We start from the raw sequence: 21,313 nt of genomic DNA on the forward strand, positions 1-21,313 counted from the left end.
AAAGCTGCTTAAAAACACATGTCAGTACAATGACTGTACTCACAGGAGACATCCAGAATTCAAACCACATATGTTTCCTGGGGCGGAGAACAACTCATTTATCTCAGTCAGCATTATAAAAACAAAGGCAAGCCCAATGTCATTGATTACACTGGACGGCAGATTTAGTGGTCCGAATTAGATGATGTGAGCAGCTTTACTTAGTTAGTTATGACACTGTCACACTTAAACAGTTATTTTGTTAGCAAGGGTCAAGGATGGATATTGGCACAGGCAGGGTAGACGTCAGCTTGTAGTGCTGCCCCAGGGGCAGGCAGGCTAAGGGATCACAGCCCCCAAGTTCAGTCACAAAACAGCTTTAAAATGAATAATGTAAGGTTTGGATTGCCATACACACCTCTTTTTACCTGCCTTGCCTTTTTACAAAACAAAACTTGTAAAACCAAATGAAAACAGAAGCAAAACTCCAAATCTTACAAGCCATGTACAACGTTTACAAGAGTATGTGTTGCTGTGTTCGTACAGTGATCTTGGTTTCATGGAGTTTACAAACAAGGGAGAACAAACTCCACTTATCCTGATGATTTTAAACTGATCGCCCCTTACTCCAACATGACAGAAATCACAGATAAAATTTCCTGAAATTTGTCACAGGTGGAGAAGAGATCTGGGTTCACATTCCAGAACATCCAGAGTGTGAGAGAATGCAGGTGGTGTGTGGAAGGGACATCAGCATAAGTGGTAGGCAAGCTTTCAGATCATTAAAGAGATTGTTCTTCAACTCAAAAATTTTAAATACTTTCCACTGTCTTCCAAGCCTAGGGATAATGCTTTGTTGAAAGTAGAGAAAGAAAAGGGACTACTGGTACATTTCCTTCATATAATTCACTTATTTCTAGAAATCCCATCTTCTTGATAAAAGTCGCTTTAGAGCCTGCTGAGAATCATGGCTCATTTATGTTTTTCCAGAATTCAGTATTTTTGTCCCTTTGTTGACATGACAAGGTTATTCTTTCACAGAGACGATTTTACAAATATTGCATTATGTTTTGTATTGTGTTTAGGATTTTGACAGGTGCTTCAAAGTTGAAAAGAAACAAATTTGTAATTTTTTTTTGTATAAGTAGAAATACTTCAGGATACATTTAGGTTTTCTACACCTAAATTAAGTATCCTTAAAAAGTAAATATTTATATATATTTAAGTGTGTTGAATTTGGAGGCATGAGAGGATTATCTAGCCCACCTTAATATACTGTAGCATTTTCTGGAGGACAGCCAAATTACTGCAGTTGAAGTTGTCTCAGGAGGAACTTGAGCAATACTTTACGAAAGGTCTGAGAAGAGGTCACTTCCATCATTAGAAGGGTACTTCTAATGTTCTCATCAATCCACATCTTCTCCCTAATTGTGAGGCATATAAATTGCCGTATTAAATTACGCCAATTTTTCCACTTAGCAGGTTGTTCTCTAAGAGCAGATGTCTTATTTAACTTTTGCCATCTCAAAGGCTAACCTAAGTCAGTCACGTAGATACAGATAATGTGAAGAGACAGGTATCTCCAGATTCTTCCTTTCTTGAGGTAGGCATCTAATACAGTGTCATCCAAACAGAGATTTACCCCACATATTTCTTTGAACTGATGACAGGAGAGCTAACGACTGATTTAACTCAGGCAATGATCTTTGAGCTTTTAGAGCTTAAAGTCATGTAAGATAAATTTCACATTAATAATGGCTTCTGCAGGAACAATCTGCATAGAGGAAAAATCTTCTCATACCTCGTCCAGCAGGTAACTGCTGGATCATACCAAAATAATTATACTCAGAATTGAGGGATATAAGCCAAATGCCAAATAATCCAAAACATGGTTTTCTTTGTAGGTATTTACTATTAAAATATAAATGTATAATATATGTAATTAATTTTTGTTTTGCTTTAGGTGGTAACTTTCATGATTTGATCTGATGAATGCAACTAGGACAAAACCACATGTCAGAGACTGAGAATTTCGTCAGATTTCTTGTAACTTTCTTCATGCCAGTATAAGGAAGAATCATGCTTCTGAAATTCAGAAATACGGACATAACCTCAGTTTGGAGCGTTGACTTAAGGAGTTACAGGGAAATGAGTGTAACCTCTAAATGCTCTGTGAGCAGAAGTCTAAATGGTTTATATTGAAAGGAATAAATTGCTTCTTGAAAGCAATGCATTACTCATTGAGAAAGATTGTGCTATATTGCTTTCTCAGCTCTATTTTTCTCCTGTTTAGTCTCATGTATTATTTCTTGGATGGGATTCATCACCTACTGAACTACATATATAAAATAAGTCACATCTCCACATAAAACTAAAGTTCCTACTGACCAAATTACCTAGTACAACATCAGCATAGTTATACAGAGTATGAATTGCCTGCTAATGGATACATTGAACCTGTTAGTTAAAAGTGAATTAATCAGTAAATGTCTTAGTGAATAAATACGAATTGAATCTAGTGGGTGACCCGTGGAAGATAAATAAAAATAAGGTATTATGCAAACTGCGTCAACTAATGAAATGTACTTGGTAGGAAACAAAATAAGCTGCTTGTCAGATTTTTATATTTTTGCCTGTCACAAAAGCACATAAGTGGTTTTAGGTAGATTTAAAAAGATTTGAAGAATGTGGATAATGTTTTCAGTACTGATATTCAATAGCAACTCTTTCCTCTATATTGCCTGAGCTTTGTAAAAAAATCTTTAGAACCTTATGGTTATGAATACCAATAGTGAAGAATGTGAAGGTATTTATTCAAAATAACATATCAGTTTGGAGATGGAGTTTAATATTTCTTTAGTTATCTAGGTTAAAAATGTTCAGCAATGGAACATGTGACTGACGACTTCTTTGATGTCACTCTACCAGGTATTAAAGAAAGTCTGAAAGAGTAAACGATTGTGGGGGCTATTTTGGTTTAAGTAATCTTATTTTTACTTATGTATATTTAAATACATATATCCCAAGTAAATATATATATATATACTTACGAATCTCAGGAACGCTATTTTTCTTGATCGCGTTTGAAGGTTTCCTGGTGGTTTCAGGTTTGTATGAGTTCTTCCAGCCTCAGTCAGAAAGCCCAAGAGTTGGTGGTGCAGCAAAGACCTGCTTTCTCCTAGGTGTTTCTTCTGGTGGTACTCACTTCTCCCTGCTGACTGTAGACAAAGTCTAGATGACTAACTTGGTCTGGATGTCTGATTTTATCTGGCACTATGGCATCTGTAGAATGACATCTATATTCTGTAGAAATCTTTGATTGATTTTAAATGTAATCCCAAAGATATTTTGTGCTGTGTTACCCTACAACATCTTTAAAGCAAACCAGACCTCGCCAACTATTGGTGTAATTAGTGGGAAGACTTCAGCCCAAGATATTTTCCATATAGATTCAAATTGAGACTGAGAAATACCCCTAATGAAATATCATGTCATCAAAGTTGATCTATTTTCAAGTAAAATAATAGTAGTAACAATGATTTCCTTTAGAAGAATGTCTGGAGATCCTGAATGAGGGTAGGGACACATTCTACTTGTATAAATATGTTGTCCATACGTGTAGTAAAAAGATTCTTCTTGCCAAAACCTATAGCAATAATTCAATAGAATTACTTATTTTTAACAGTTCATGCCAAAATATTAAACTGTTCAAATAACTACAGAATCCAAATGGGAAAACTCAGGGAAGCTAAAATGACTTTTCTATGATTGTACAAACATAAATCTAAAATTATTAAGTAAAAGGAAGCAGTAATTCTTGGTTTACTTATTCCCATGATGTCATTTTCAACATAGGTGTGGTTAAAATATCTCCATTTCATTCATTTTTACAATTTCAGTATTACATGGAATCAGTTTGCTTCTAGTTAGGATTGCAACCAGGAACATTTCACTATAAAGCCCTATTTTTTCTCTGTTCAATGGTGAAAAATTAGTTTTGTCCGAAAATTTCCAGTTTTATTATAACAACCAAATATGTTTTTGGAGAGCGTGAAGAAAATCGGTCAGATTCTTTTCTTAAGTTTGGCTTGAAGGTGTGAAATATTTCTAGTAAAAATCGACTTTTTATTTCTAACATGAACTTTCTATTGATTGAAATGTCATAAACCTATTTCCACATTTATTTAAAAAATAAACACGCAATTAAATACTTCTATTAGTTGCTTTCATTGCATAATACATATTATAGGGCCAATCTTGCATCTATTGAATTATGCTTCCTGGACATCATGGGCCTGATAGGATTGTCTGTCCTGTCCTGTGGAATTTCATTGTGGACAGCACAGAGCGATGCCGATAGTCTTTGTCCCTTGTATAGGCAGCGGTGGCTGTGAAGCACTGGCTGTCAGTCATTGTTGTGAATGATGACTGGGCTGTGTTTTACACTCATATTGTGCTTAATTTGCAGATGTATAAATGATTGTACAGCACGGTGATAAACTGAATCTGTAAGTATTCTCTTCCATATTTCTATAACACTAATAAATTAGATGTCTAGTTAGAAAAATAATCCACTTTTGTCTTCTACCACCCATCTCTCACTGTCAAATAAAACCAGGGCTGTACAGGCAGTGCCGGTTTGATTTGTGGACAGGACTTTGCAGCTGTTCGCTGCATGAAGCAGCAATCGTGCACGCAAAGACACGCGAGTTAATGCCTGGGGAGATGGGGGCACAGGTGCAGGGTGCGTAGATTCATGTTCCATACATAACCGTAGTGCTCATTTTGCAATCTCAGCCGTATTTTTGTGGCATTTTATTTGGTTGTTATTTTCTTAATTAAGTCAAGTACACAGAAAAACCCCAGAAATTTCCCCCCGCCTTGGTCATAAAGAAGTTGGGATCACGAGTTGTGCAACGCAGACCACTAGCATTGGAGACTATCTGAATAACTGATAAAAGCAGCAGGTTTCTGTAAATCTGGGATGGTTAAAATAATTTTGTAAATTCTTGGAAAGTAAGAACACCCAATTAAAGATTGCCGGTCTTGATTTAAAGATGTTGACTGCAGGAGAACTCATGAGGTTCCTGGGTATTTTTACAATGATTGATTACCGCCATTGGTAAAATGGGTCCCTTATTTCCAGTGGGAATTGATACCGTTTCTCACCAGTGGATCTTGCTTCTGTCGGCTAGAAGGAATTGGCAGCTGCTACCAGAAATTTTATCTCCAGATTAGTAGTTGTAGACTGTGATCAAATCACCTCTTAACCTGATTGACAAGAGAAATAAACTGACCTTATTACATCTCTTGTGTAATCCACATGGGTAGAATTACAACCATTTTTTCCCCCCGTTTTTAGGTAAGTTTTTGAAACATTGACAGAAGTATCAGCTTCATAAGTAACTACTCCTTCCTCCTGCTTGTAATTCCATTTATCATACATCCAAAGGGCTGTAGCAACAGCCTACTCTGATGGCTCATATTTAGCTGATTATCCATGATGTCCCGTGTACTTTTTCCAAGTTCACTGATTTCCTGAATGCAGTTTTTCATCTTGTGTGTGACCTACATTTATTTTATTGCATTTGGCCATATTGGAATGCAAGAAAGTCTGCTTTAACGATGTGACTCAGTTTGTTCCATATAATTTATTCTCATTACTGGTTACTGTTCTATCAGCTTTTTGTCATCCATAATTTTCTTCAGCAAAAAGTTTATATTTTCATCCACATTTCTTGTAAAGATACTGAATAGCATTGAAAGAATAGCGAACGTACTTGTAAATATACTGAAAATACCCACATTGAATACTGGTTGCCTGTCTCCAAGTTTTCAGATCTCCCAGTTTTCAATTATTTTACATGTTTAATGCCTTTGTTCTGTTCTTTTAGGACTGTCATTGGGCAGTCCTCAGCTAGTACAAATCTTCATGTATTTATTAGGAGGTCAGTTAATTATGAATATAAGTGTTTTGTGTAAATATCAGATAGGACTGTCCTTATGACCTCTTCAGCTGCATCCTGAAGCAGACGTTCCTACCTAATTCCTCTCCTTTTAAAAAAACAAATGTTTGTCTGATTTTAATATATTTCCTGTCTTAAAATGACCAAAAATGACTATGCCATCAGTTGTTCAATTTAACTTTAATGTCATATACAAAATAACCATTCTACATTGCAACTTAATATATTTTATATAAAATCCAATGTACAGTATCTTAAATTTGTTTAAATATTATTATAAACATAACTTTCAGGAGGAGTGAGTCCTGGAGTGATGCAGTCTTTTGTTACAGTTCTTTTTGATATCCCTGCTGTTCAGTGAAAAAAATCCAGCTTAGATTCTAGAAAGATCCTTATGAGCTCAGATTTGGTTCCTATCAAAGCAAAAATAAACTCCCAGGTTTTTGTTATTTTTTTCAACTTGTGCCCCCCATACGTCTAGGTAAAATCCTGTGCTGGGTTGTCCAGTTTGAATGTCATTTGACATCATCTGCTTCAGAGCTCATCTTCATCTGACAAAGCGTCAAGGTAATCTGTATCAACGTATAAGAGAAATCCGGAAAACAAACTGTCTGCCCACGTTGGATCGGAGAAGAGACCGTTTTGGTCAGTGTAGAAGATCTCAAGCCATACTTCGTCTTCTGGCTGAAGGTAGATCACTGTGGATCCAGAAGCTACGTCGTGGTTGCCTGTGTTCGCATCGAATGTCTTTATCCGGTACTTCCCATTGTGAACCAGCCCAATCGCAAGATGCTTGTTTGCTAAGGTGATGTCATAAGAAAAATAATAAATCCCTGGGATGGCACAAATAAACTTCCCTGTGGAAGGGTTGTAATGTTCCCCCTCATTGAAGAGGACTTTATTGAATACAATTGGTAATCTTTCCTCTGGGTAGCTGGTGGTGATGCCAACAGAAAAGGCAGATTTCAGCACTATCTTTCCACACTTACAGACCCCTGGTGCACCTGGTTCTCCTCGGTCTCCTTTATCTCCCTTAGGTCCAGGTGGTCCAGCTGGACCTACTTCACCTTTGGCACCAGTCAATCCTCCAGGTCCTTTTTTACCAGACTGACCTTGGTCTCCTTTCTCTCCAGTTGGTCCTAATGGCCCAGTCTTTCCTCTTAAACCTTCAAAAACATTTTAAGTTAGTTAATCGTTGCACATATCAGCTCAGTAAATGATTGTGTGAGCTACTGTGTGTGCCTGAACAAACCAGAAAAACATCATCAGAATTTCAAAATACTCCAAAATTATTTTCAAAATCTTCTAGTAATCTTGTGAAAGGAATGGCAGGTTGTAACAGAGGACCGGGCTCCACAGCCTGAGGGTCCTTTGTTTCTATATTCCTGCTCTTCTTCATACGTCTTGATTACGCATTGGAGAATTTTATACATGGTCAGTCCATTGCTGACTGAACTATGGGCACTGCTGGTGGGAAGGACAGCAGCGTGGCTACCTATAGAATGATACTTGTGCGTTAAATATCTCCTACTCGATGAGCATTTTTAGTGTGTACCTAAATACCTGCTAATCTTCTATTCCTCGCTAATGGGACTAGTGAGACTATTTTTTTGACACCACACATCCGTCATTTTTGCCAACCTTTTTCTTAGCATCTATGTGCAGGAAGGCTGTGCATTTACATTTATTTACACAGATTTCAGTATACGCGTATTAGACATGTCTAAAATATATCTGCATATTTTCTTTCTCTCACTATATATACACGCATCACACTTAAACCCACACAGGCACATACACACATTCATCATATATATATATATATGTATAACAGTGATGATGAAAGGTCTTACTTTGTTGTACTACTGTGTTAGGTTACACAAATATTCAATACCTGCGCTCCCTTTTTCACCTTTTTCTCCCTTCCTGCCATCTCTACCATCTCTTCCTGGAAGACCAATGCGTCCGTGTGGCCCCGGGGATCCGCCGGCTCCAGGGGGACCCGCAGGGCCTGGCAAACCAGGGATGCTACAGATGTATCTGGTGTAGTAATTTTCTCCTTTGAACTGGCCTTGAAGAGGTTGTTCGCTTGTGTAGATGGCAAAACTTGTAATGTAAAGCAGCACAAACATCCTTGGATCTGGAAAAAAATACATACAAATAAGACTATTTATGCATATTATGGCACTCTAGTCACGTGCAGATGGCTCTGAATAGTCTAGTAAGTGTGACAGTGGGGTGCATTATGCACAGGTACACGGGCAGAGCTCAACCTGGGATTTCTGCATTACCAGAATCCATGTAGGAGGCAAGGAGGAAAGTCTGCCAGGTTGGACTTTTTTCTGTTCACCGCATATGCTACTCTGTGTCTTTCAAGTGGCTTGTAGACTGACATAACTGGCAAATGCTAGCTTTTTTGGACCAAATTTTGACACATTAAACAAAGAATCTAGACTTTTCAATGCAAAGTCCTTTGCTTGCATAGTTTATTTTGTCTTTGGGACCTGCATAAGTTTTACAGAGAAAAGCCCTCTTGGTGGAGGCAGTTACAGCTGTGCTAGGAGGACGTGCCCGTGGGAGCAGTCACTTCTAGTGAAGACACAGCTTCACAGCTTACACCTTCATTTCATTTTGAAATTTGCCTGTATGATTGCAAATGAATCTCCAACCTGAATAACCTCAGCAGAAACTTGCTGAGCCTTCAGAAGGGACACCAGTAAGAGAGCTACAGCTCCAGTGGCTGATTGGAAACACTGATGACCACAGCAAAAATAAGCACTTCAACCTACTTAGTCAGGTCAAATCCAGCAGTTGCTCTGCGGGGGACAGATGGCGTGTGAAGGGGCTGCTAACAGGTTGGGTTTTCTTATATGAAATGAACCTTGTTGCAATATCTTGCAAGAATATTGTTTAAAGCTTTATATTTAGTATTTGGGTGTTTTTATAAACAGCTGAATGTAAATTTGGATTTCTCTGTTCCGCTGTGTACTGGGAGACTAAAGAAAAAACACTGTACAAACAGTAACATGCTGAGGAGTTGCAGCACCTGATGTACAAAGGTGTCTTAAATTAGTGTTGCATTAGCAGAGAGTCAGTCATGGGTCAGGTGAGATTGTGTCAAGCTGTTTTTTCTAGTTCCCTTGCTGGCTTCTCAGAAGACTTGTGTGGGGTTTTTTGTTGGCGTTGTCCATTCCTTCAGAGCTAATTTACAGCCTTCAAGGAAATCAGAGTCCAGAGGTTTCTGTGGGGAGAAAAGGAAGAAATGTAGTGGAGGAGTTCGTTAGAAAAATATCTGTGTGAAATACCAGCTGCCTTTTTTTACAGTGAAACTCAGATTCATTCTCAAACTCAGAGTTAAAGTTGCAAAGTGAATCAATCTAGAAACTGTTGTTCCCGTTCCCTTCTCTGTGATACTATTTGGCTTTAGCTGATTGATTTAAAAACCCAAACCTTACATTTATTTGCAGTTCATCATATTTCAGCTGGTATATGGCATGGTCAAATCTATTCAGCAGGGAGAAAGACCAGCATATACATATAGACATACGCAGTCTTTATGAAGAATTTTTTCTGTTTTACAGAATAGAAAATTAGAAACTGCCTTGGTATCAATGGCAATGAAAAATAAAAGCATGAAAATATTGTAGTTGGAGAAAAACTAGCAGTGTTCCAAAATCCTCTTTAGTGGTGTATATTCTGCTTTTCATATTAAGCATCTTGTATCAAATTGGCAGAAACCAAACTATTAATTTTGCTGTCATTTGATAAAGCCTTACAGGCAGGCAGGCACCACAGCCTCCAAGAGTGGATTAACGTCTGAATGCTTAACATTACGGCAGAGCAGCAAATGCTAACTCCACGGCAGTAGTTAGCTACAAGCACAAACTTCACAGCGACGTTTGCTTGGATGCACTACTGTGTGTACCCAAATAAAGCGTGTGGATTTTCATAGGGCTTAAATCAGGGACAACAAAGCTCACTGCAGAGAAGAACAACTTTAAGCACTTAGCCAGGAGGGAGCAGCGTGGAGGGGGTTCATGCCTAAGACTGCGTACGCATTTTACAGAGCTGATGGATAAGAAGCAGACACGACCTAAGGATCAAGGACTGGAACAAAAACTGCCCTTTGCCAGATGAAAGTCTGAATCAGTAGGATAGATGTTCCCACACTGTGTTGCACGTAGGCCAAGCAAAAACAATCTCAGCAACTGCTGGTTTTGCCTGTGTCCAGGACTTTTACAAATCGCAGTAAGAGCCTTCACACAGCTGCTCCTGTCACTGGCTGGCCAGTAGCTTACTGATGCATGAAGCTCTCTCCAGCTCCCAGACCTCCCCTGCTGTTCTTCTCATGTGCCTACAGGAAATTAATTAGTCTGGGACATGTGTTTCTCCTAAGGCCATGGGAAAAAAGTCATTTGGGGAAGGTGAGGGGAACAGGGTTGTTGAGATAAGGATGTGCCTTAGATGGCTGGGGCATCGTGGTTGGAGAACCAATTTGGGAAGGAGAAGGCATAGAGGGGAACATAGAGACCTTTCAGCTATGGGCTGAGGGCCTTAAGGAGTGATGGGGCTGTGAAGCAGAATGGTGGGACTGCAGGAAGGGGAACAGAGCTGGGATTGGGAGGAAATGGTGATAATGTACAGGTGATGATGTTTACGTTCCAGAATTTAGGCCTGGGGGGGTGGGGGGGATACAGAAGGCTGCTTCCAACAGTGGTACCCAGCAAATGACATTTCTGAAGCTATGCACAGAATCAGGACTTCTCTTGCCCTTTCACTTCAGACTCTTGCATTTTTTCCTGCGTAATGGCCCAGTTTTAAGAGGAGGGGTGGAAGGTGCCTCTGTTATTGCAGCAGTCTCTTGGAAAGTGTGAATCTCCTCAGACCAAGGAAGGATGCACAGCATTGAACCCCTGCCCCCTATTTCCTGAGGAGTGCTCTAAAAGGTAAATTGCTGTGTTAATTGTGAATGATAACATATGGACGTGCTTTTGAAATTTAAGGCTGAATTAGGAAGCCAAAATCGGAGATTTCCATTCACCCAGGCTTATGAAGTTAGAGGGTGGAGTAGACCTCCCAGATCACTTTCTCAGGAGTCACCTATGTTACAATGAGCTACTTGATCCACAGAGCATTAACTGGTAGGCAGAATGTGAGTCATTAATTACACTTTGGTCCTGGCTTCTGGTTGTCCTTTTCAGAGATACAAACTTTTGTCCATAAACTGGGCTAGGAAACAATGGCATTTATATACGCCAAATAATTTTTCTTCAGGGAAAAACGGCAGTTCAGGAGTTCATTCCTTTTTCCCAAATATTTAAAGCCAGAGCAAGCACATGGTATTCTTGTTTGCAACGATAACAATCATCTTCATCAAAACCATCAACAAAAATAATAATGAGAATGCTATGAACACAGGATTAGAATAATGTTATTCCAGGTTTAGAAAATGGTATTTCAATAGATTCCAAACCCACTAGGTAGAGCAAGAGTGCAAGCCAAGGCATTCATTGGAAGATGGTAGACATGCTGATCTGTTCTAGTGTGCAGTAATCTCTGGAACAGATTTTCTAAGTGAGGATGGCAGACTAATTTGTTCTGTCACTGTTCGAATTGCACAAGCAGCATAATCACTGCAGTTGTGCATAAACCAAAAGATCTTCTGATTCATTCGATATTCGAAAAATATTAAAAAAGCTATTCTGGGCCTAATACCTTGTTGCAGTCTTTAAGGTGACAGATCTAAAGAATCAAAAGAAGCATCAAAAGAAGCATGGCCAGCAGGTCGAGGGAGGTGATTCTACCCCTCTACTCCGCTCTGGTGAGAGCCCACCTGGAGTACTGCATCCAGCTCTTGAGCCCTCAGCACAGGAAAGACATGGACCTGTTGGAGTGGGTCCAGAGGAGGGCCACAAAAATACTCAGGGTGCTGGAGCACCTCTCCTATGAGGACAGGCTGAGAGAGTTGGGGTTGTTCTGCCAGGGACAGACAGCATTAGCAGAAATATTCTTAAAACCTGTTAAAAAGAGAAAGAAGGGAGGAGAAGACAGAAAATACAAACAAAATGTCAGCCAAGGAAAGGCAGGATTAGGTATGATTTTTCTTCAAAATTATTTCATTTGATAAAATGCTTTGGAAATGCCAGGTGAAATTTAAAGCAACCTTTTTCTTCATTGTTCTCTCTTGGTAGTCTGCCCTTGATTAACCCCTTTTTAGCAGAGCCTGTTGTTTATACTGAGGGTGGTGAAACTGTGGCACAGGTTGCCCAGAGAGGTGGTAGATGCCCCATCCCTGGAAACATTCAAGGTCAGGTTGGACGGGGCTCTGAGAGACCTGATCTAGTTGAAGATGTCCCTGCTCATTGCAGGGAGGTTGGACTAGATGACCTTTAAAGGTCTCTTCCAACCCAAACTATTCTATGATTCGATGATCTACTTTGAGCAGATACTCTGTACGTTACATTCCCGTTGAAGCGACGTGCTGGGCAGAGGGTCTTTATCATAAAGACTTTAGGAAATCTGACTTCATTACTAGTATACTCAGTTTGTGTCGTTAACTTTTTTTTTAAGTTTAGGAATTAAGGGATTGTGGCAAATTCCCAGTTTTGAGACTTCCTGGTATATGATATAATCTTCCTCCCTTGTCCAGCTATACAGGTCTTAATTCTAAAATTTACTGATTGGCGTTGTTTTGAAACAATCCTAGAAGATTTCCCATGCATCTGTTATAAATAAAAGCTGGGTCAAAAGCCAGTAATTTTTAGGCACAAGTTATCCTGGCCATGTTCCTACTTTTGTCTTTCCTTGCTAGCTTTGAATTCACTTCCAATACATATGCACAACTATTTCAGGAGAAGGAGGAGATATGTTTTAACTTCCTTGTGCAAAAAGATGTAGACGAGAATAGCGATGCTCCTGGGCCTTTTCTGTCTGGAGCACTGGCAAAGGCCTAGGGGTGGAGAACAAGATGGGGTGTACATCCTCTGGCTCTCCAATAGCAAAGGTCTGTACTGCCTCACATGGCTACCTTGCATCCCCACTGTGGGATGTACAGACCTTCCCCAGCTCTCCCATCCAGGAGAGCTGTGGTAGGAGAAACAAGGTGGAAAAGGAGGTAACGAGTCAGGATGAGAAGCAGACAGAGACACCCTCAACAATTAGCTCGAAATCTCACTAGCTATGCCTGTCTTTTCCCTCTCAAAACGTGATCCACAAAAATCAGTTGTGTGCACCTGCCTGAAGGGTCCAAACCTGCCATTCAATTTGCCACCACCACTGACCTTTCTACAAAGCCTCAGAAACAGTGGCTTGCAGTTTAGCATGCCATGCTCTGCAGTTTCTTTGCACTGTATGATTTTTATGCTATTTAAAATACGAGTCTTAATTACGGATTTTTTCCCAGGTATTTTACATTGATCATTCACCTTCAGTCAGGCACAGGTTTATGCATCTCCCAGCTCATTTTGTGCTGTGGGGACTATGCTGGGCTTCCAGAGCTCCACCTGTAAGACCATGACTTACTCTAAGGAATCAAGACCACAGCTGGCCACCACCACACTCCTTGGGTTAGCTACACAATCCAGCAATCTCCAAGTGGCTTTATGTTGTCTTTACTTCCCTTGTGTAAGAAGGGGAGAGTGACCTGACACTTCTTGAGCAGCCTGAACTTTTGATTCCCAGTCCCAGAATGGCCAATGGTGCCCAAAGTGATCGATCAGCCAGTGGGAAAGAACATCAGCTAAATATTTCTGAGAAAACAATCCTTGAAGGCCTTATTAGCAATGCTGACATTTAACGATCTCAGTTGCTTAAGTTTATACTCAGTCATGTTTGAACAGTCCCTTTCATAACTACATTGAATGCAGTCAGATTCTTCAACCACATCTCAAGCCTTCATGAAAAAATAGAGCACTTGTAATCAAGACCAGAAGTTCAATGTGTTTGATTTTCAAAATATCAAAGGAGTGGGAATAACTTTATTTCTCAGCGTCTGACTTGAAACATAGTCTCTCTGGTTCCAGCCATTCCCGGTATTTGGAAGGTTGCTTTTACAAAAAATGCCCTAGAAGTTGGTCAAGGCATGTATCAGTGAGATAGTCTGACTCAGCTGGGGGGAATTTTAACATGAGGGCTGGCAGGCGAGGCGGTTTCACTGCCAGCTGTACCAGAACACACAGATAAATGAAACCTGACAGATTTGTCTTGACAGAGAGCCGAGAAGCTCGGCCAGTTGCTTACAGTTGGCAATTAACATGGAGACAATAATATGGTTGCTTACAATGTAATGAAAAATGGACAGGATTTAACACTGGAAGACTCAGGATACAAGTGTCCCTACACCTTGGGTACAGGCTTCTATAAAAGGTTTTCTCTATTTTCTTAAATTAATTTTAAAAAACCCCAAACCAAACAAAACAGACAGGACCCATAAACCACAGGATGCCTTCAGGGGTGACCTGCAATTTGCAGGGTTAGCTATGAATCTGAACCGGAGTCAACACGTGGAAGTAGGTAGGCATCTAAAGATGTGGATAGATGCCTAGAGCAGTGTGCCCGTCTCCTTTCAGTTCAGGCAGGCTGCTGCTTCTCGGTTCCTCCCCAGCCCTTGCCAGGAGAATTTCCATCTCCTATCTTAGATCATTCTGTTTTACCAACCTTGCCATGATATAAGAGAAAATGGAGAACAGACTGGGAAAACCGTTTTGGATGACATGGAAAGAGGAAAAACAGAGGGTGTAAAAAGAAAACGTCAGACTGCAGGGCACATGAGGACAACCAAGAACAGAAGTCATAGATTATTGCCATGAGCCACAGGAGATGGACTTCTACTGCCTTGTGCCTTGTGCTCACTTGTGTTCACACCTGGGCTTTGTGAATGAAAGTCCATAAAGAGCGCCCATCATGACAGCAATCACTGCACAGGGGTGAATGAAGGACCGACCAGCAAAGTGAGCTCAGGACACACACAGCAAGAACAACTTTGGGAATGTCGCTGGATTTATGGCTGAATGTGTTCTAGTCCCTGGGTGTGGCTTAATTCTCATCCCCTCAAAGTAAATGTCATTTGTTAGGTGATGGAAACTTCTGAAGATGGATTTTCCTTCACACAGTTGCTCCCTTGGTGGCAGCGTATTGTACCAAAGAACAGTGTTCACTATTTAAAAACATAATCATACAGAGAAGAAAACTTCTAGAACCTGAAAGGGACACTCCTCCCCCAGCACATCATTTTCTTCTGGAAACTCATCGGGTGATATCACCCAGGCACTGTGCCTTTCCTGGAACACTGCGGAAAAGTAGGCATCCAGCCAGGGACTACGTCTCTCCATCAAACTGGGCAAAGACCAAAGGAGTGATTTAAATGCTTGGGCAGGACTAAGCTGGTTGATTTCCCCTTGAAGCAAGTTGGGGCAGGCTCCCATAAACTTCTCTGACAGAGGAGCAGCGGAGGCTGTGACCTGGGGCAGGGAGCAGCCGTGTTCAGCTGAGTGGCAACCTCTTATCCCTGTTCTGCTGTACATGGAGGAGGACATCTGTCTGGGGCTTGACACGAGAAATTTTTTTAACACTGCAAATAATCATAGTTGTATTAGCAACATTTTTAAGCATACAAAGCGTCTCTCTGCGCTGCTGTTGCAACACAGCAAGCCAGTAGCTTGTCCAAGAGGGTAACTGGAAATTTTGCCTACGTGGGCAAATCCCCAGCAAGAAATGACTTGTGAAACACTGTGGTCCCTTCAAAGCAGATGATACTGGATTACACCGCGGTCCCTTCAATCCAGGTGATATTGTAAACAGTCCTTAACATACTGGGGAGTGCACAGGTAGTATAAAGTGTAAATTTTCTAACTTCAAAATTTGGATTCTGACGAGACTGTGGAGGAATAATTAGTTTTTATTTATATGATGCTAAGAAGATGGAAGGCATTGTAAAAGCCCTATATTATGAATTTAATTATCTTATACCACTCTGAACTTTATTACTGAGAGTATATATGTTGCAGCATAAAAGCAGGAATTTCTGAAATGCTCCATTGTACCCAAGCCATGCTCCCAAGAATGCTAGAAATGCACAACAGAGCTTGGATAATACCAGTCCCGAAAAAAACTCACTACAGCTCCCAAGTTCCCGCTTGAGAATCTTCAAAAGATAACTGCACAACCGTGCATGTGAAAACAGGCGTAGAAAATCATCATTCTGGAATTAAATATACCTGGGTAAGAAATATCTTTGCGGTGCTAAAACCTTTGGGCTGAATTTACAAAAGTTCCTAAAAGTTCCACCTCAGAAAAAGCCCATATGACATTCACACATAGACAATGCATCTGGAGGGGAACTGGGTACCCAAGTCCAAGTGCATGGACCATAAAACATAAAACCTGTGAGGTACCAACTGGAGCATGAGAGGCTGCCGTGGTCTAGGGTTTCTGAAGAGGGTCTCTTCAGGCACACCGGCAGGAGCAGTGCTGTGCAGCAGAGATACTCAGGATGGTAACGTGAGACCCCGGCTGTGCACACCAGCCATGGCTCAATCCCCAGGCAACCTGTAGCCATGCAGATGCTGCCTGCTTTCTTGCAGGACTCCATCCACAGGCCACTGCACTATCCACTGCCCAGAGTTCGCTGCGAGGTCTCCATCTTCTGACCCTTGGTGCACCGTTGGCAAGTTCAGGACCACCAAAGAGAGAACCTCAACATGAAACCAAAGAGTCAAACTTAAGGGGGAAGTTGTGGCTGTGAAGCTGAATCTCAGAGAGGTGTAAGTCTTAGGAGGCTGTATCCCATTGGCACACATGATAAATGCTTTTAAAAGCTAAGCCTTACTTTAAATCAGTGGAATTTGAACTTTTGAAAGCCTAAGGTGTTTTGAAAATGGCACCAGAGTTTTGAAGCCTCGTGTGCTTTTTCAAAATGCCACCCGTGTTAACGTATGTCCCCAGCCTGTGGGACTGCCAGGCTCTCACATCAACCCTGGTGGTCTTTTCCACGCTGGTGCTCTAACTTGTCAGTACAGGAGATAAAAATCTGGCCTCAAAGTCAGCATAGTTTCCTGACTGTGGCTGTTCTGAGAAAAATCCCATTCTCCTGGAGTGAGTCTACCTCAAAGCTATTACTTCAACAGTATTACTTCTATATTTATACTGGAATAGAAAAAGGAGAATTTGGCCTGGTTTAGCCACACGTGTGATTGTTATGGTTAATGTCAGATTCAGGAGATTGGAGCCAGAAAGATATAAAAATAGAATGAAATTTATGTAATGTCTGCTTTTGGGTAATAGCACGTTTTTTAAGTATGCTTCTTCCTGATTAAATCAAACCTTTAAATAACAACTTGATTTTCAGTGACGTTGACCTTTTTGTGAGCATGAAGGACATGCACATTAGAAAGACAGCTCTAAACAGTTTGGAGCTGTGAAATAAAATTCCATTTAAATTCTATATGGTATGGTATTTTCTTATTGAAACAAAGACTTGTGTTTCCATAGAAGAGCAGAAGGGGCATTGTGTCCTGCCTCCCATCAGTCTTCACAGGAACACCAGCTCCACCCAAGCCCACCCTCTGGCAATCCCGTCGGTACCCAGCAAGCTCTCACACAGGACCTGCAGTTGTAGTTGATGGACCTGATGTTCTACAACTTCATATCTTGTGGAGGTGTTTGTGTCAGGCAAGGGCTGGCTTCTCCTTGGGGCTGGGAGTGATGGAGCTCCACACAGAGCGGCAGGGCAGGTTCTTGTCAGCCAGAGGCTGTCCCATCACCCCAAGCATCCGAGAGCCAGACCAGGACGCCAGCCTGTGGGTGGGGGTCAGCTGGGCTGAAATGGGGTCTTGGACCATAGGCAGGGTGGTGGGACACCCCAGGAGAGGCTGGCAGGGACAGTCAGGGATGCCAGTGCCCTCATGGCTCTGACAGTTTGTGCTTATTCAAAGAGGAATAAAGCATTGTGATCCCAATCTGGCAGCATGGGTCCACTCCATGCATATGGAAATAACAATTTGCAGCACAAAGCATTCAAAGGTCTGTTAAATTCCGTAATGGATCGTTACTCCTCTCCCCACTGCAGCATTCCCTGAGCCACAGTGCCAACTTGTGTCCTCCAGGATTTGCTCTTGCTTTCATCAGTCTCCTGATGAGAACCATTTCTATGGTGGACTGTTTGGATTTGTAGAGTCTCAGTCTGAGTTGTTTGGTTTTCTTTTTTAATACAGAAACTGCTATGTATTGTGAAGACATAAGTGTCAAACTTGCTCATTCGAAGAAATGTTTGGAGTGTTCTTACAACACATTGAAAAATCTAAAATCTATTATCACAGCTTTTTCTTATTGAAGTGACACTGACACTAATCCTTTTTCCTCTGTATTTCTGACTTGGACATTTCAGGAAGTCAGCTTTAAATCTCCAAGAAAAAAGCTTAAAAGAAAAAGAAAAGTATTATTTATTTGTTTTCTAATTTGTACAAACCTTGAAAGTGAAAAACTCGTGCTGTTGTATAGAGCTCTGGAGAGTCTCTCAGTCTGTTTTGCTAACTACTATAGCCTACTATATATCCTAATTGCAATACAGCATAACAAGTGTTTTAAAAGAGTTTAACAAGCGTGAGATATTAAGGAGAGGAGAGGAGAGGAGAGGAGAGGAGAGGAGAGGAGAGGAGAGGAGAGGAGAGGAGAGGAGAGGAGAGGAGAGGAGAGGAGAGGAGAGGAGAGGAGAGGAGAGGAGAGGAGAGGAGAGGAGAGGAGAGGAGAGGAGAGGAGAGGAGGGGAGACTTTGTCTTATTTTGTTTGACACAAATTTGTCTGACACAAATTCACTTAGAAGAATGACAGTTTTTCCTGTGATACAATAACTTGAATTTGATACACATAATCATTTGTCAGCCTGGTTCTGTACACATTGAAATCAAATGCAAATCTCTCTCTTATTAGTGGTGTTTGATCAGATTCACAGAGAGGAAGAAAGAAAACAGAGCACAGAGTTTTCTTTCAGGAGATCCAATTTCTGTTCCTCGATCAGAAATGTCTATTCCATGGCAATTATTTAATCTTACATGCTTCTGTTTCTTCCATCAGTAAAACAACAACATCAATGATATTTCAGGAATAATACTGCTCTGCTGGTGTAAAATCAGGTTATTTCAAGAGCACTTTTCAGATTCTGCTTTTCTTAAGTAATTGTGAACTGCTCTTTTATATTTCACATCAGTTCTCTCATGGGAGATTAAAATGGATTAAAATTGATGAAGTCAGCATAATTTCTGTAGTTTTTTTTAGTACAGTGCAGATGAGGTCTAGTATCTGATAACTGGTCATTTCTGACTTTGTAACAGGGCATCAGCCATACTCCTGCTTATCATTAAGAACAAAATTTGGGCCTTGTGTAGTTGGGCATAACTCTATTGAAGCCACGTGCCTTGTATTTATATCCGACCTTGAAGGTGTTCTCTCACTCAAGTTCTTGCAACAATAATTTGACTGTTTTTTGAAATCCATCCTGTCTGGGAAGTGTTTGTTTCCTTGGGTTCCTCCAGGGAACAGCAGGAAGAAGCTGCAGCTGTCAGTCAAGTCGCCACTCTTCCGTAGGAAGGTCTGACCTTTGGCTGATAAGGAGTGGGCTTTACCTTGACTGTGTTCTGCATGTGTGTGATGCTTCAGGGTGATCTCAGCAGGGTCTTCAGGAGATGTAAGCGGGCGTTTCTGGATGGTCCGAAGGTCACAGAATGTTTAGCAACCATTTTAATTTCATTTTCACTTGAATTTGCCCTGATCTCAGCCTGCCAACAAGTCCCACCTAACCTTGAATCAAAGGGTGTTAGAGTCACCCTAGCAGGTCGCCGATCCAGCTGGTCTTCTCCGTACTGATCAAGATGCCACTGGGTAGCAAATAGCATAGACGAGGACATCTCACCCAAATACAGCATGCTGAGGTTAGTCCGTATAGCCAGTAAACATACATTTGGGTGCACCCTAAGCTGTGTGGTACTCTGTGCCCTGGGGTGTCTGCTGGGTTGCCCGGACACGGCACCAGAGGGGTTCCTTTGGGGAAGGAGTAAACAGGACACGCAGGCAGCACAGAGTCATGTCTGCAGATGACACCATCTTGGGGTGCACCTGCAGTGCAAACACAGCCCAAGGTGGTGGTATGTGGTAGGTTATGCCAAAGCATGCATATTTCTTAAAAAGAAAAGGGATGATAGATTACCCTCTTTGCAGTTCCATAATCAGTGAATGTGACTTTGCCTTATTGTGGTATCTAGAGTTTTGCTCAGGCTTCTCACTCAAGTATCTACTGATATAATTTACAATGGTGACAATAAACTCAGTGTTATTTTACAGTTGCAACTCCATGGCAGCTGTCTGCCATGAGCTTTTTTGCATGTTAAACAGAAACCTTGATTTAAATTTATTTCTATAGAAATTCTGGCTAGTCTAAGACAAACAGTGTGCCAGAATCATTTCTAAGATCTGTCCCCCAGAAATTTCCTTATGTAATTGTTAATACAAATAAAATATATAAAAAAAGAGGAGTCATGCGTATTAACTTTGAGTTTCCATTAGGGTAAAGGGTTTTGCAATTTCCACTTTAATGGAAACCTACAGAGATTCAGAATGTATTGACTTGCAAATAAAGTTGAAAATACATAAAACATGGAGAAGCTTTCTCTTGCCTTGGTTAAAGTGACCTTTCCTTTCAGTGATAAAACTAGGTTTTATGGCATGGAATCAAGATATAAAGCTGAAAAAAATTCTTATAATTTAAAGTGTCTCAGATCAGTTCAAGCAGTTGCTTATCCCTCAACCGGGGTATAATTGTATCGCAGACAAGAGCGTGTATGTGTGCACGTCTGTGCACTCACACACATACACATCTGTACCTTTACCAACCCAAGGGCTCCTGTTCTAACTTAGCTCTTTTTCAAGGCCCTGGAGCATGGTGGATGCATTTTCTGTCAAAGATATTATTAAAGATTTTTTTTCTACTTGACTTTGACCGATGGAGTTAATTTTCTTTAATACAGATCTATTCTCTGATGGCCTGAATTAAAGATGCACTTAGATTTGTTTCTAGCTGATAAACAGTAAGCTGGCATGTAATAAACTGTTCTGTTGTTTTTATCTTTGTGATAGGTATCTTCATTGGGAACTGCAGAAAGATCTATTTTGAAATTTGTGATTTGTTTATTGCTTAAAATTCACATTATGTCTTGAACAGGATAATTGCAACTGAAAACTCCTACGCTCAAACATGACTTCTTTCCTGCTTAGAATTCTCCTTTTCTTTCTGTGAGATGCTGTGATTTCTTATGGGCCTTCTGGTTTTCCTTTGTCTTTGGGAAAGTTTAAATGTATATATGTGCATATATATGTATGCA

At 40.7% G+C, this 21,313-nt stretch overlaps 1 protein-coding gene across 4 annotated transcripts in view; it reads right to left on the reverse strand.

Annotated features, from left to right (window-relative positions):
* LOC128910498 (complement C1q tumor necrosis factor-related protein 7) overlaps positions 1-21,313 on the reverse strand; it is a 129,245-nt gene that overhangs the window by 71,027 nt on the left and 36,905 nt on the right. For 3 of the 4 annotated variants that reach the window (XM_054203806.1, XM_054203808.1, XM_054203805.1), the window contains 3 exons: positions 8,992-9,186; positions 7,840-8,085; positions 6,107-7,111 (listed from right to left, as the gene is read on the reverse strand). In XM_054203806.1, coding sequence (XP_054059781.1) covers positions 6,480-7,111; positions 7,840-8,077 — 870 coding nt within the window. In that variant the 5' untranslated portion in view covers positions 8,078-8,085; positions 8,992-9,186 and the 3' untranslated portion in view covers positions 6,107-6,479. Of the gene's footprint in view, positions 7,112-7,839; positions 8,086-8,991; positions 9,187-11,660; positions 11,963-21,313 lie in introns of those variants that run through there. The other variant, XM_054203807.1, reaches the window with a different exon arrangement.

This window comes from Rissa tridactyla, chromosome 5 (genome assembly GCF_028500815.1).
Source record: "Rissa tridactyla isolate bRisTri1 chromosome 5, bRisTri1.patW.cur.20221130, whole genome shotgun sequence".
NCBI lineage: Eukaryota > Metazoa > Chordata > Aves > Charadriiformes > Laridae > Rissa > Rissa tridactyla.